This window comes from Zea mays, chromosome 4 (assembly GCF_902167145.1).
Source record: "Zea mays cultivar B73 chromosome 4, Zm-B73-REFERENCE-NAM-5.0, whole genome shotgun sequence".
NCBI lineage: Eukaryota > Viridiplantae > Streptophyta > Magnoliopsida > Poales > Poaceae > Zea > Zea mays.
Window position 1 is genome coordinate 224,633,336 of NC_050099.1, and position 15,031 is coordinate 224,648,366.

The 15,031-nt window shown below is 42.3% G+C and overlaps 1 protein-coding gene across 5 annotated transcripts; it reads left to right on the forward strand.

Annotated features, from left to right (window-relative positions):
• The first annotated feature begins 4,070 nt into the window (after positions 1 to 4,070).
• Positions 4,071 to 10,143, forward strand: LOC103654660 (Disease resistance protein (TIR-NBS class)). 5 transcript variants are annotated; one of them, XR_004857968.1, is made up of 4 exons: positions 4,071 to 4,250; positions 4,366 to 4,475; positions 5,030 to 8,946; positions 9,367 to 10,143. XR_004857968.1 is itself a non-coding variant. In XM_020552855.2 (3 exons), the coding sequence occupies exon 3, from the start codon at positions 5,102 to 5,104 to the stop codon at positions 8,108 to 8,110; it is 3,009 nt and encodes a 1,002-aa protein (XP_020408444.1). In that variant the 5' UTR covers positions 4,071 to 4,250; positions 4,366 to 4,475; positions 5,030 to 5,101; the 3' UTR covers positions 8,111 to 10,143. The 5 variants fall into 5 exon arrangements, 4 of the variants coding, with proteins under 4 accessions (XP_020408444.1, XP_020408445.1, XP_008679719.1 ...); XM_020552855.2 differs by having other exon boundaries at positions 5,030 to 10,143; XM_020552856.3 differs by lacking the exon at positions 9,367 to 10,143 and having other exon boundaries at positions 4,071 to 4,254; positions 5,030 to 8,452.
• Positions 10,144 to 15,031: the final 4,888 nt, after the last annotated feature.

The following is a 15,031-nucleotide window of genomic DNA, read 5'->3' on the forward strand; positions in this document are numbered from 1 at the left end:
GTGCTCAACATATCATGTATATAACCGTTGCATAGTGAAGTTTAAAATAGTTGGTTTGCTGAAGATAGCCTAGTAGTCTTTCTTATCTCATCTCTTATTTTAAACTTTACTCTATAAACAATATAATCTATAGTGCAAAACAGTGCTTTGCGTGACTATATGCGCGAACTGTTGGCCATAATCTAATGGTATTTTTTGTATATGTATTGTGGTCCATAGTGTTCTTGAATGGAAAAAGTGAATGCAAGTGTTATTTAGGAAATAGAAGAGGAAAGAGGCGACACATAGATAAAGTCTTGGATACGTCTCCTTCCTCAATTTGGCATGTACTGTCTTCTCCCTGCCCTCTAACCGTTCGTGCTCCTCCCCTCTTTCGAGTGAGAAGAAAATCTCTCCTAATTTCTCTCTTTGCTCATCAGTGATTACCTATATGAAATTAATCTATTTTAAGTTTAATTAATTGATAACAATATGTATTACAATACTGAAATATTAAATATTTTTTAAAAATCCAAAAACTAATGTATAAAAATCAAATAACTTAATTAAAGTGTAGATAGGGAGCTAAATAACGTGGATAAGGGGAGAGGAGGTGAAATAGAGAGGAAAAATAAAAAGGAGATAGATATTTAAAAACGAATAGAAAGTAGGAAGAAACGAGAGCCTAGATTCAAAATTTCGATGTCAAAATAGATGTTTTCTTAGCAAACTAGTTAGTTGCCCGTGCGTTGCTACGGTATCTATATATCATACAGGTATATCTTGCTTAAATAATATATTCGATCGATCTATCTTTTGTATAAGACAAAGAAACATGAGTTGCAGAGGTAGATGATGAGCGCTCTGATCCAAACGACCACGAACCCTAGCATCCTCCATTTTTTCAACAAAAAACACATTTTAAAGGTATATATATATAGAGAGAGAGTTGTTTCCTTAGTCTGCACATACACTTGATAAATCAGTCACTTGTTCAATAAGGGAAGACCCCAAAAGAGGGTTGTCATCCTTCAAGCGAGCAACTGAAAAGATATAGAGACATGTCATCAGCAGCGAAAAGTCAAGAAATAATTTAATTGGAAAGTGTGGGTATATATGCTATCGCGTGCAATAGCATTACTCTAAAAACAGGGCCATCAGGAGTCTCCAGAACAAGAACATGAAGAGAAATTGTTAGTTCATGAATCAAAAGTATTCAAAGATCTTAAAAGAACTTGCTAATTTTAATGATTCGTAGAAAAAAGGTAATCATAATTATGATTAATATGGTTGCTTGTGCAGTCCCTACCATTGTCTAATCGACCTTCTCAAATGTAATTTCCCTCGAAACAAAAAATTGTTCATGACATAAATTCACTTGTCTCCCACCAAAAAAAACCCAAAACAGCAAACTGAAAAACAATAACCATACTGAAAAAACAATAATCATGAAGTAGCGCCTAATATGGCTGATAGTTACAAGTGAAGAGCCTGAAAGGACACTCATTTTCTCTATTATCCAGAATACGTCAGACTTTAATAGGTTGTATAGTACAGGGTCAATGATCATTAGCTTCGCCCTCTAGTGCCTATACAAAGCTCCCTTGTCACACAAAATTCAGTCCAAAAAACTGTAAGTAGCACAAGATATAGTGGCCAAAAAATCGTATTGCACGACTGCAACAATAATTTGTCATACAAACATTAATCAGCAAGCAAATTTTCTTTGAGGTACCTGAGTACTGCTTCTATTCCTTGCTCTAACAGAGCTCGCCTTATACTGCACAACAAAGCAACATGAGGCTAAGCATATTGTAATGCTGACTAATATATCTTTATCAACTATGTCTTTCCCTTCTATTTCATTTTTTGTTCCAAACTTTTCTCAAAAAACCGTATGGCTATTATGAGTATTTATGTTATTTTTGGTAGAACCACATTGCTACATCCCGGGTTCCTTTATCAACACAGGTATCAACGAATCACAGCCCGAGGCTACATTCTTACCTTAGCAGATTTGCATCTAGCTGCACCACTTGCAACTTAGCTTCAACCAAACGCTGCAGATAAAAGCATCCATAAATAGAAGATCCGGTTAGATTGGGAACATGCGTAAAACACAACTCGTGAGCATGAAGAGTTGTCCAGAACATCTATATTATAGTGTAGCAGCATTCAAATCAGAGACAAGCTTGCTAATGGAAAAGAAGGAAGGGAAAAGAAACATGCATGAACACCACAAATTCTAAGATGAGTAACTAAATATACCAAGGGACATAACCTAATGCTGCTAGCAAGAACTCGTGAAGTGAAGCTTCATATATGAAATAAGATTTTTCTTCAAAACAAATAAGCCATGGCCGATCATCCAAAGATGGGGATGGCAAAAAGATAACACTACTGAACTACGATTGATGAGATATTGGTAAAAAAATAGCCAAAAACATAGACGATGGACGCGCCGACACTAATCCGACGATGGACGAGTCGGCCGGCGGCGGCGGCAACCCCCTGCCGACCACTGGCACGGACGGGTCAAAGCGCCGCGTCTGCTACTTCTACGACGCGGAGGTGGGCAACTATTACTACGGGCAGGGCCACCCGATGAAGCCGCACCGCATCCGCATGACCCACGCGTTGCTCGGCCGCTACGGCCTCCTCAACCAGATGCAAGTGTTCCGCCCTCACCCTGCCCGCGACCTCTGTCGCTTCCACGCCGACGATTACATCTCCTTCCTCTGGTCCGTCACCCCCGAAACGCAGCAGGACCAGATCCGCGCGCTCAAGCGCTTCAACATCGGCGAGGACTGCCCCGTCTTCGACGGTCTCTACAGTTTCTGCCAGACGTACGTGGGGGGCTCCGTTGGCGGCTGGAAGTGAGCGAGGATGGAAGGGGAGCGTGGCATGGGGGCGACGATGGAAGGCAGGGCTGTGACCTTGCATACAACGGAATCAGGGCGCCGAAGCGAGATCTGCGGGCGTGGCTGGCGGGCGGAATCAGACGGGCGCGACGCGTGGTGTGGGAGAGGGAAATAGGATTTTGGGGGCTGGGAATGCCGGCTGCCGCTGCCGCAGAGGGGGACCTGAGCGGGGGGGGGGGGGGGGGGGGGGGGTGGAGGGCGTTGATGGCGGCTCCGATCACGGCTTCAAGGAGTAGAGCGAAGAGGAGGATGTCGGGGGCAGAATATCACCCTGTAGACGTCTACGCTGCATTCTTAAGAGACAGTAGAGATAAGAAATTTTCTTCAGGTGCGGCTAGAGCCCGCGCCCGCTGTTCCCACAGTCCCACTTCATCCTCTCCCCGGCTCGGCAGCCGCTTCGACGAATTAATTAATCAATCGCTCACACACGACACATGGGAACACGCAGGCGAAGACCGAGAAGCAGCTTGGTAATGGTATCTCACGCACCACGCTAATCTCATTCTAAATCCACCCTGCCCTCGCTAAAACCACTGTAACTGCGGTGCATCTCATCCCCCACACTAGAGATGGCAATGGGTAAATACCCACCGGGTATTAGTACCACATACCCATACCCACAACACAAAAATAACCCCACCGGGTTACCCATATACACTGGCGGGTATGGATTTACCCCCATACCCATACCCATGTGGGTATGGGTCACCCATCGAGTCATCCGTACCCACAAAAATTAAACAACTATCAAAATATTATACTATACAAATGTCAAGTATATCCATATAAATACCATTACAAAATTTTCTAGCATCATTTAACCATCCATTCAACACACCAAAGATAATTGGATAAAGTAGTAACACTATGATAGTACTATATAGCACATTACATGTTCCATTACATGGTCATTAAATTGTTGTTAAATAGTAAAAAAGTTAGATGACTAAAGTCCAAGTTCATGATTCGGATAAGTTTATATTGGGTATTTTATACCCACGGGTTAGCGGGTATGGGTGAAGGCAGAACGTTCTAATACCCGTTTACCCATTGGGTGAAGATTTTTGCCCAATAACAGACCCACGGGTAGAATATTTAGCCCACATACATACCCTAATGGAGTAAATACCCATCGTGTATCGGGTCGTGGGTACCCATTGCCATCTCTACCCCACACCCACTTTCCGCTACAGTTCACTCGTACCTTTTTCCGCTCTCCCCCTCTCCCTGCGCTGGATCCACAAAAGCGGCGGCGGCCCCCTCGCCTGCCTCCGTCCGTCCGTCCAGCCGAGATCCGCGCGCGGAGGCGGACCCCGGGTCGCCGCTCAGTCGTACTGCTCCTCAGATTCGGTTGGTGCGCTTCGCACCCAGATCCAAATCTCATCTCCCCCTCGCCTCGGCTTGCTTGTTTTGCTTGTTGCCTCCCCTGCTGATCCGAACCCACCGTGTTTCCGGTTGCTTTTAGGTGTTTCCTTCTCTTCTTCGGTGACGTCGACGGCGCAGCTTCTGCCATCGCCGGCCTTCCACTCGTCACCGAGCCCCCCCCCCCCCCCCCCGCCGCCGCTCCGGCTCCAGGTTCTTCATCCTCGGTTCTGGTTATCTATCCGTATCATCGAATGACGCCGCTGTTATCATGCTCTCTCGCATTCATTGCCGTCGCAGCGAAGCGCACAGCTCATAGCAAAAGCAGCAGCCTTTTTGCACTTTACTCCCCCCCCCCCCCCCCCCCCCCCCCCCCCCCCATTCCTCTATTTCTTCGACTGTTTTTTGTTTATTTTTCCCAAGTATTCGATGGGCCATTCCTGCTGATTCATTCTTGTTTGTTTGTCTGCCTTTTCTGGATCGCCGATTTAATACCCCGCTAGCCTGTTGAATCTCACTTACTCCTGTTTGGGTCAGTAGTCATGACGTACTAGTGCCTTGTCTTTTGGCCTGTCCTTTTTGCTGCTCGTACTTCTTTGTCTGTTTCTCCACCGCAAAGATCACTGAAATGCTTGACGTCTCTGTTGTATTGTACCGTCTCCATATCCTGTTCATCAGCAGCATTCTTCTCAGAGAAGGCTACCTTCAATGTGCAGTGCACTATTACTTTCAGGTTACTGAGGGAATCATCTGTTCAACTTCTGCAGATAACGGTTGCGACGTGGATGAGTTGAACTCCAAACGACTCTGAGGGGTGGACAGAGCTCAAAAATGGTTTTATGAAGCTTCAACATGAAACCTCTGATGCCGAGGTGCTGGTCTCGGCAGCATCAAGGAACCTGTCGTCCTCTTCATCAGCATTTGTTTCAGCAAACCAGTCCCCTTTCTTCACGCCACGGTCACTGTCTGCCCGTGTCCCAGAGCACACTGACCCTGAGAACAATTGCTCCTCCAATGGTATTGTGCTGAAAATCAGTGATATACTCTCTGGTGATTCCTTCACACCACAGGAGGAGTTACCATCAGCTAGCGTTGGGGTCTTGCCGTCAGATGTGTCTCCTCCTATTAGCCTGTGCACTTCAAGCAACTTTGGCACTCCAGCAATTGTCTACAACAATCCCAGCTTTGTTTCTACTTTCAATGGCCCATGCCAAGGCAGTTCATCAGCAACCAGCAATGGTGGTCGTTCGGCTCCAAAGGAAAAGCACAAGAGGCTAGGGGGAATATATCGGAAATCATCATCGTGCCAACCGACAACGTCGTCTGCCTCTGTCAGCAGGCTTCGCAGTTACGATGTGTACGTTGGATTTCACGGCCGCAAGGCTTCACTGCTGAGGTTCACAAACTGGCTCCGTGCAGAACTAGAGATCCATGGAATCAGCTGCTTTGTTTCTGACAGGTCTAGATGCCGAAATTCTCGCAGCCATGATGCTGTCGAGAGGATAATGAATGCTTCCACATATGGAGTTGTTATCCTCACAAAGAAGTCATTCGGCAACCCTTATACCATTGAGGAGCTCAGGAACTTCTTTGGCAAGAGAAATCTTATCCCTATATTTTTTGATTTGGATGCAGCTGATTGCCTTGCCAGAGATATCGTCGAGAAGCGAGGAGATTTGTGGGAGAAACATGGTGGTGAGCTGTGGATGTTATATGGTGGGATGGAACACGAGTGGATGGAATCGGTTGATGCTCTTTCCCGGGTGGTAGATGTGCAACTAGAAGCGAATGATGGCAACTGGAGAGATTGCATACTCCAAGCAATCATTCTCTTGGCCACAAAATTAGGCAGAAGGAGCGTGGTTGATAGGGTGTACCGGGGAAAAGGGAGGTTGGAGAAGGAGGAATTCCCTTTCGCTCGTAACAATGATTTTGTCGGTAGGAAAAAAGAGCTTTCCGAATTGGAACTCATTTTGTTTGGTGATGTCATGGGAGATGGAGAAAGAGAATATTTTGAGCTCACGACAAAGCAGAGGAGAAAAGGCCTTGCAGTTAGGCGGTCTGCTAACAATCATGAGCACATGAATACTGATGACAGCAAAGGTAAGGAGCCTGTTATTTGGAAGGAGACTGAGAAAGATATTGAGATGCAGAGGCTGGGTAGTCCATTGTGGCATGGGCGTCCACTGAGAGTGAAGAATGGCGTAAGGTGTGGAAGGAAAAAAAGATCTAGGAAGATACTTTATGGTAAGGGTATTGCTTGCATATCAGGGGAGCCTGGAATTGGCAAGACAGACTTGGTTTTGGAGTATGCATATAGATTCTTTCAGAGATACAAGATGGTTCTGTGGGTCAGAGGGGAAAGCCGATATATTCGACAGAACTATTTGGCTCTGCGGACTTTTCTGGAAGTTGACTTAAGTGTAGATAGTCACTTGCATGAAAAGGGAAGCGATCGATGCTTTGAAGAGCAAGAAGAGGAAGCCATTGCCAAAATTCGTCAAGAATTGATGCGTGACATACCGTTCTTAGTCATAATTGATAATTTGGAGAGTGAGAAGGATTGGTGGGATAAGAGAGTCATAATGGACCTTCTGCCACACTTTGGTGGGGAGACTCACTTCATCATAACAACACGTCTTCCACGAGTGATGAACTTGGAACCAATGAAGCTTTCTTATTTATCTGGTGCTGAGGCAATGACTTTAATGAAGGGAGGTGTCAAGGACCATCCACTGGTGGAAACTGATGCACTCAAAATCATTGAGGAAAAGCTTGGAAGATTACCTCTTGGCCTAAGTATTGTTGGAGCTATACTCTCGGAGCTTCCAATCACTCCAACTAGGCTACTTGACACATTGAATCGTACACCGCTCATCAGGAACTTTTCATGGAATGATAGAGAAGTTCTCAGCTTGAAAAATCATGAAATCCTTGTCCGCCTGCTGGATGTGTGCTTATCAATATTTGACCATGCAGATGGTCCTAGGAGTCTGGCAACTCGGATGTTTCAAGTATGTGGTTGGTTTGCACCCTCTGCAGTTCCAATTCACATGTTGGCTCGTGCTGCACACAAAGTCCCAAAGAAGCAATGGAGGGGTCCAAGGTGGAGAAAGTGGTGGCGACCACTTACTTGTGGCCTTGCAACTTCTAGGATGAAGAAATCTGAAGCTGAAGCAGCTGCAATGTTAATGAGGTTTGGAATTGCCAGATGCAGTGCAAAGCCCGAACATGTACAGTTCCATGATCTGATCAGGCTATATGCTCGAAAGCTAGGAGGCACAAGAACAGCTCCGGCCATGGTCCAGTCAGTGTACCTCCAAGGCTCAATCAAACATTCCTCTGAGCACCTGTGGGCTTCGTGCTTCATGGTTTTTGGATTTGGTTCTGATCCTCTGTTGGTAGAACTGAGACCATCTGAACTAATGTTCTATGTTAAACAGATTGTCATGCCACTTGCAATACAAACATTTATAACATACTCCCGCTGTAATGCAGCACTAGAGCTGCTTCGCCTGTGCACTGATGCATTAGAGAGAGCAGCTGAGTCCATGCTTGCTCATGCTGGCAAATGGAGAGAAACATCATTCTCCTGCTTTAGGCAAGCTCATTCAGAAGCCCAGTACACTTATCTTTGGCAGGAGCTGGCTCTTCTGAAAGCTTCTGTACTGGAAACAAGGGCCAAGCTGATGCTCCGGGGTGGACAATATGACATTGGAGATGACTTAATAAGGAAGGCCATATTTATCCGTACTTCTATCTGTGGCGAGCACCATCCTGACACTGTTTCTGCTCGAGAAACTCTCAGTAAACTCACAAGGCTTCTTACAACTGTTCAGCTTAGTTGATTCTTATAGTTTAGGAGTTCACAATATATTCTTTTCAGTGTGCCTTTTCATGAACGCCGTACAAAATGCACCAGATCTTGAAATAACAAAGTAAATTTGTCTTATATATCTTGACTGCCTTTTGTTGCTTGATGGTTCTGTCTTTCTATCATTCTTGGTTCATCAATGTGCAACATTGGATTGAACTACTGTATTCCAGTTTTCTGGGCTATACTTTTGATGGCACACAGAAAATAATACTGAGCTAATGTGTATGTAAGTTTGCATACCTCAATGATAAGGTATCATAGATTGTGTCCAGTTGAACTCATACATGGAATGTTTTGATTTATTGTGTTGTTAGTTGAAGAGTTCGGCATTGCTTTTAGTTCTGTAGTTGCATCAAGTGCAGCTAATGTTAACTTTAGAAGAACTTGGTGCCATGGATTTGCACTAGGCTATTATCAACTTCCACATTCCTTTGCGATGAACTTGCTGCATGTTGGACTACTCTCAGCATCTGTCATGATTGCAACCTTCAGCTCAGGGACATATGTTTTTGTTACTAATTTGCTAAATCTTGGTTGATGGTTGGACTATTCTCTCTCTCGCTCTCTCTCTCTGACTGATCTTCATGTTTGAGAGTAACCTGCTTATGGAGACTTGAGACAGTTTTGTCAATTGGCCAGTCTCTTTTGAAACGCAGAGGTGATATGAGATCATTTTTGTATGTTCAAATACTGTCAACGGGCCATGATTATTGGATACCTTTCTTTTTGTGCAAGTTAAAGGACACATTTGTATCTCCATGCATTACTGTAATATCTATGGCAGAATTAGCATTAAATATGAACCAGGTAATGTAAATATGATATTGATCGATTATTATTACAGTTCTATTTTATTTTAATCAATCATATATTACATTGTTTGTCATAGGATGCACTGGCACTAATGTCTACTAGTCGCCCCTTGTGTACTCTTTGTACTCCATATAGTTCTGTAGTCATTTCAGTTCTGCAACTTCCTCTACATTAATTGCATTGACTTTGTCATCAACCTTGTTCTGTGACTAATTTGTTGAATCAACCATATCTTAGCCCACATTTGTATATTCCAACTCCTAACTGTCTCCAGTACGCCAGTGGGCAGTGGTTCCGCTTGAATATTGATCGGTTTGAATGTGGAAATTATGTATATTTGGTTTAATTTTGTGTAGCTGGGAGTCGCGACTCTTGTTATATTTGACATTTATTTTTGTAATTTTAACCATACAGGGAAACTGAAAGCGTTAACATTGGACTTGAATTTGCTCTACAGAATTTTATAGAAATTATTGAATTTTGGGTCCGGATGCAGCATCAGGTTTGTTGCAGCCTCGTAGTCTAAGTCAGAATGTACCTTCCTTTTCCTTTTCCTTTTCCTTTTTACCATGCAAGATGAATGAAACAAGTTTTTAAGACCTAATTATCTCCATATTAGCTTATCTGGCATATCTGAGTTGCATGTGTATGGTTAATTTAGTAACCTATATTATATCAATAAATAGATTCAACAAAGTACCAATTCTAAATATTGTGAAGTTGGATTTATTCTAGAAATTTACTTGTATTTTTTTATTTTACTAAGAAATGAAATTGGTTTCGGAATAATTTTTCATAGAAATATTTGTTTAGAAATAGGAATTTTATTCTGGTAGAGAAATTTTGATATCAAAACACTTCCCTTTGGACCGAGGTTGTCAAACTTTGCTGCCACAAATCTTGGTGTAAGCATTCCCAGATCAAGGATTTTTGTGTATACATTTGACATTAATGGATTATGCAGTATCAGTACTACAAATTTGCCAGAGTTCTTCTGAGTTGTACTATTGGAAAGGCAAAACTCTGGCTGCTGCTTATTTGTCATCAATCATATAATGTGCATTTTGATGTAATCTTGATAATTTTGTTGTTGACAAGCATTTTGCTCCAGCGGTCAAATGCGGGCTGCAGCTGTGTAATATGACTTGTATATTCACTAGCTATATTATATAGATGTTATAGCTGTGACTCTGGGAAAGCTGGATTATTATCTTTTGGCAGGTTAATAGAGGCTCAAGATGGCATGCTGGCGGTTAAAGCAGCAACTTAATATGTATCATATCATTTCTGACATTTACACTGTGCAATATTTAAGGTCAGCACAATTCTGTCGAGCCCTGGTGACTCCTTATAAATAACTAGTTGATAAAATGGTGTACATCAACTCTCTCCCTCGCTTAGGGATGAAAACGGGACGGATACACCTGTATCCTACCTTAATGTATTTCTCTCGGATGCGAGACCGGATATGAGTAGTTAAGATTCGAGGCGGATACATGACGGGACCAAGTAATAATCCGGACGGGTAAGAAACAGATAACGGATACTACTCGGGTAGGTATCGGATAATTGTCGGGTAGTTCATCCGATGATATTAATTGTCCAACCATCCGTAAGTTAAGCAATACATAATCATGTATATGATAGATCAGATGTAAGAAAGGAAACCACTAAAATTGATATCATGCAGTTCAAAGTTGCTTATCATAAGAACACTATCATGCAGTTCAAAGTTGCTTATCATAAGAACATTGTAGAACCAACACCGCAATATTTAAAATTCATAAAATATTCTAGTTTCACTAAAAAGTTGCAAATAAGTTACAAAAACTAATAAATAATTTATATGAAGATAACTCAAGTTCTCGTATGAAAATGATAAAGTGAAGTACTGATTATATTGAAACTTGGATACTTACACTAATTTCACATGTAACTCATACAAATAAGTGAAAGTGAAAGGAGAGAAACGTGGGCATCTTATAGATCTTATGATCCAAACATTTTTTATGGTTACATATAGACATATGTTGTATCTCCGTAAAAAATCACGATTTTTTGAGGCTATTTATGTATTATTAATTTCTTGTCATAGAAAATCATCAAAATACAATTAAATCATTAAAATATTGTTTAAACAAAAAATTAATGTATTACAAAGTCATAGATCTCTTCAAGCTCTACAATTTTCATATAAACTTTATCTTCATCCGATTTCATATGTAAAAGTTATGACTTTATAACTATATTATGTAGAAAAAGAAAAAACGGGTACCCGAATTCCGGGTACCCGTATCCGACCAGGGATTTTCGGGTACTGCCCGGGTATTAGTGATTCCGTATCCTACCCGTATCCGAGGTTCAATATCCGGGTAATACCCGTATCCATCCCGATAAACAAAATACCCGTATCCGTATCCGAAATTACGTCCCGTTTTGGTACCCGTATCCGATACCCGTTCCGGGTACCCGTTCCGTTTTCATCCCTACACTCGCTCTCTGTCTCTCTCTCTCCCCCTCCCCCTCTCTACCCTCCCTCTTTCTCTCCACGACTCCACTCTCCCTCCCACACTCTCTCCCTCTCTCTTGCTCGCTCTCCCCTCCCCCATCTCTCCTCCCTCCCTCTCTTGATCTCCCTCCCTTTCTCTCTCCCTCCCTCCCCTAAGGCTGCCCGCAGCACTTCTCACGACGCGCCCCCTCCGTCGGCTTTAGTGGCTACAGTAGCCGACAAAATGGTGCACCACATCACTCTATTGGCTCCTCTACCATGCACAGTATAAGAGGAAAATAGCCTCTACGCCAGATTGAGGGGGTCACTGTTCCCCCCTTCCCTATGCGTTACACACATCACATAGGAGTTTAATAGTTGGAAAAAAAATTAATAGTGGATAATATATATATATATATATATATATATATATATATATATATATATATATATATATATATATATAAAATAATATTTTATAGTTGTTGTGGGGTATATGGGAGAATTTAGAGGGAACCGCTGCGGGAGATGAAAAGGTAGGGGATGAAATGTTGATAATTTGTTGTAAAAAAGTGATATAGGGGGAAAACTTTAGGGGCAACCGTTACGTATAGTCTAAACCTCTCTCTCTTTCTCTCCCCTCCCTCTCCCTCTCTCCTCCCACTCTCTCTCCCCTCCCCTCCCTCTCTCTCCCTTGCTCTCTCTCTCCCCTCTCTCTCTCTCTCTCTCTCTCTCTCTCTCTCTCTCTCTCGCTCTCCCTCCCTCCCCCCTCCTTTTTTGCTAACTCAACACAATCGTTTAGCGTTACTAGGTAGTATAATATACATATCTAGTATGCCAAGCATGTGTATTAATTAATTATTTCACGCATGGTGAACCTTCCGGTCTATGTTATACCTAATATAAGATAAAACTTTTAGCTAAAAAACTTGAAGTTAGCTAGGCAATGAAGAAATTTGTTTAACTTTTAAGTTCTCCTGTACAAAACTAGAAGCAATAATGTCAATTATAAGTTTTGAACTCTACTTAGATTTTGTTACATTTAGAGTTAATGGCTATGCTAATGATCTTTTGTGTTTCAATGTATGCCTTTCTTTCGTGAAGTTTCTTAAGTGGCCTTAGTCGTTGGATCTTATATTTCCAAATAGGTAGCTAGTTATGATTAGGGTAGCAATTAACGCTACATTTAGGTCCTTAGGTGTCGTTTGGTTCATGAAATGTAATATAAATGATAATGGTAATGATCCACACTCGAATACCAGCGGTAATAAGTTTGAATAGGCTAGAATCACTTTCTAGTGTGGTATCTAATTACGTTGGACTTAAACAAACATGATTTACCGTTATCAGTTATCCATTACATTACAAAAATGTGAACCAAACAACATCTTAAATGAACGGCCTTGGATGCGAGATCTTATACTCTAGGTTGTATTCTTGTTGGTTTTGTTATCATATTTGACGAGCCTCTTTACACACACGATAAAGGACCATGTATCTCATTCACTTAGCCATTGTGAATAAAAGGTACTTATGTCAACCGTTCCCAAAGGGCTCCAAACATATGAATGCTTATATGGAGGCCTATCTGTCACACCCGGAATTAAGGACAAATCTAGATGCATTTCAAATGTGTGCTGGTATTAAGTCTCACACATATAATGACTCATGGTATAGAAATCAATGTCATATTTTATTACTTAATACAATTTCCATACAAAATAACTAAATAATATATATCATATGACGACAACAGTCCTCTAAAATCCTAGTTGACTGAGAGAGGACGATCTAAACCTCTCCGAACTCATCGTAGCTTCCTTTATACTCTTCCGGTGGTACATGTTCTTGATCTGGTGTGACTATAGCAAGGGTGAGTTCCCATACGTTCATCACTCAATAAGCGTGGGGAAAATGTGTATGAGGTTACTTACGGTTGGGGTTCATGTGTAGTGTAAGGCTTACCAAGTGTTGGGTCTATGCTTCGTCGCCGAAGGTCTTCAAGGGAGAAGCGGCTTTATAATGAGTGAGCAGGTATCTTCGGACTTGTATCAGAAAGGGAGAAGCTCAAAAGATACAAAGGTTGACACAGCGCCGAAGCTGTGAAGCAGGAAAGCTTCGGCATGTTCGCAGAAAAGGGAACCGACTTAAAGATGAAAAGGCCATTTAGACCTCGATAGAGTGCTATAGAATTATCACCAAATGTAAAGGGCATGTATGTAATTTTGTATGGGTTGTACCCCGTGCCTATAAATAGGTGAACAGTACCCCTGTACTGTTCACGCTGACTTGGCATTTGCTTTTGCGTCACACTTGTATTTTCATCTCCTTCCAAGCCGAAGGTACATTTATAATTCAATATTGTTTCTATTTTTCTATGATGATATAATAAAGTGAAATAAATGATGTTATATGATTATTTGTGTTATCCTTTAACTTTCATATGCTTCGTCTTTCATTAATATATACTGTAATGATGAAGGTTTGTCCTTCATAACCTTCGTCCGGAGATCGCTATATCCTAAGGGAAATAATGCCTCAAAGGACGAAGGACTTTATCGTTTAACATTTTCTATGTTGCCTTGTTCTTAACTCATAGCACTTGAGAACAAGTCCCCAACATTGGCGCCCACCTCCGGTGAACTCACTTCCACTTTTTTGAGCTGATGGCTTCGTTCAACGATCAAGCTGGAGCTGCTTCGGACCCGAAGCTGGTGCTCCCGATCACAGGTGGCTCGTCCTCAGAGCCAGCCAACAAGAAACAGAAGAAGGAAGCACAGAGAAGGGTACAGCATGTTGGGGTGCAAGGACCCTTCATCAAGACAAGATGGTCTCACATTCCTATTACCTTCTCCCAAGAGGACCTTCAGCTTAAAGATTACCCACACAACGATGCCATGGTTATCTCTTGTGTTATCAAAGGATTTCTGGTCCACAATGTCTTGGTTGACACAGGCAGTGCAGCTGACATCATATTTGCTAAAGCCTTCAGACAAATGCAAGAGCCAGAAGATAAGATTCATGATGCTACACATCCTCTCTGTGGCTTCGGAGGAAGACAGATTGTAGCACTGGGCAAGATCACCATGTCAGTGACCTTCGGATTCATCAACAACACTAGAACTGAGCAAGTTGTGTTTGACATTGTTGACATGGAATATCCTTACAATGCAATTATTGGTCGTGGTACTCTTAATGCCTTCGAAGCAATCCTTCATCCTGCTTATCTTTGCATGAAGATACCTTCGGATCAGGGACCCATTGCTATCCATGGAAGTCAGGAAGCCGCAAGAAGGGCCGAAGGTAACTGGACTGACTCAAAAGCAATCCATAATATAGATGGAGCCGAAGCTTGTGCACAGTACAAATTCAGAAGGGAGAAAGCAGCTTCAGCAGATCAGCCGAAGCCTGTGCTCTTATGTGAGGACATAGCAGAGCAGAAGGTGCTGTTAGGCTCTCAACTATCCGAAGAGCAGGAAAAAACCTTGATAAGATTTTTGTTCAATAACAAAGATGTTTTTTGCATGGTCAGCCAATGATCTATGCGGAGTTAATAGGGATGTTATTGAGCACTCGCTCAATGTCGATCCA

Excerpts from the sequence above, each read along its gene's own strand:
- LOC103654660 (XM_020552855.2), top strand. The coding sequence starts at position 5,102 with ATGAAGCTTCAACATGAAACCTCTGATGCCGAGGTGCTGGTCTCGGCA.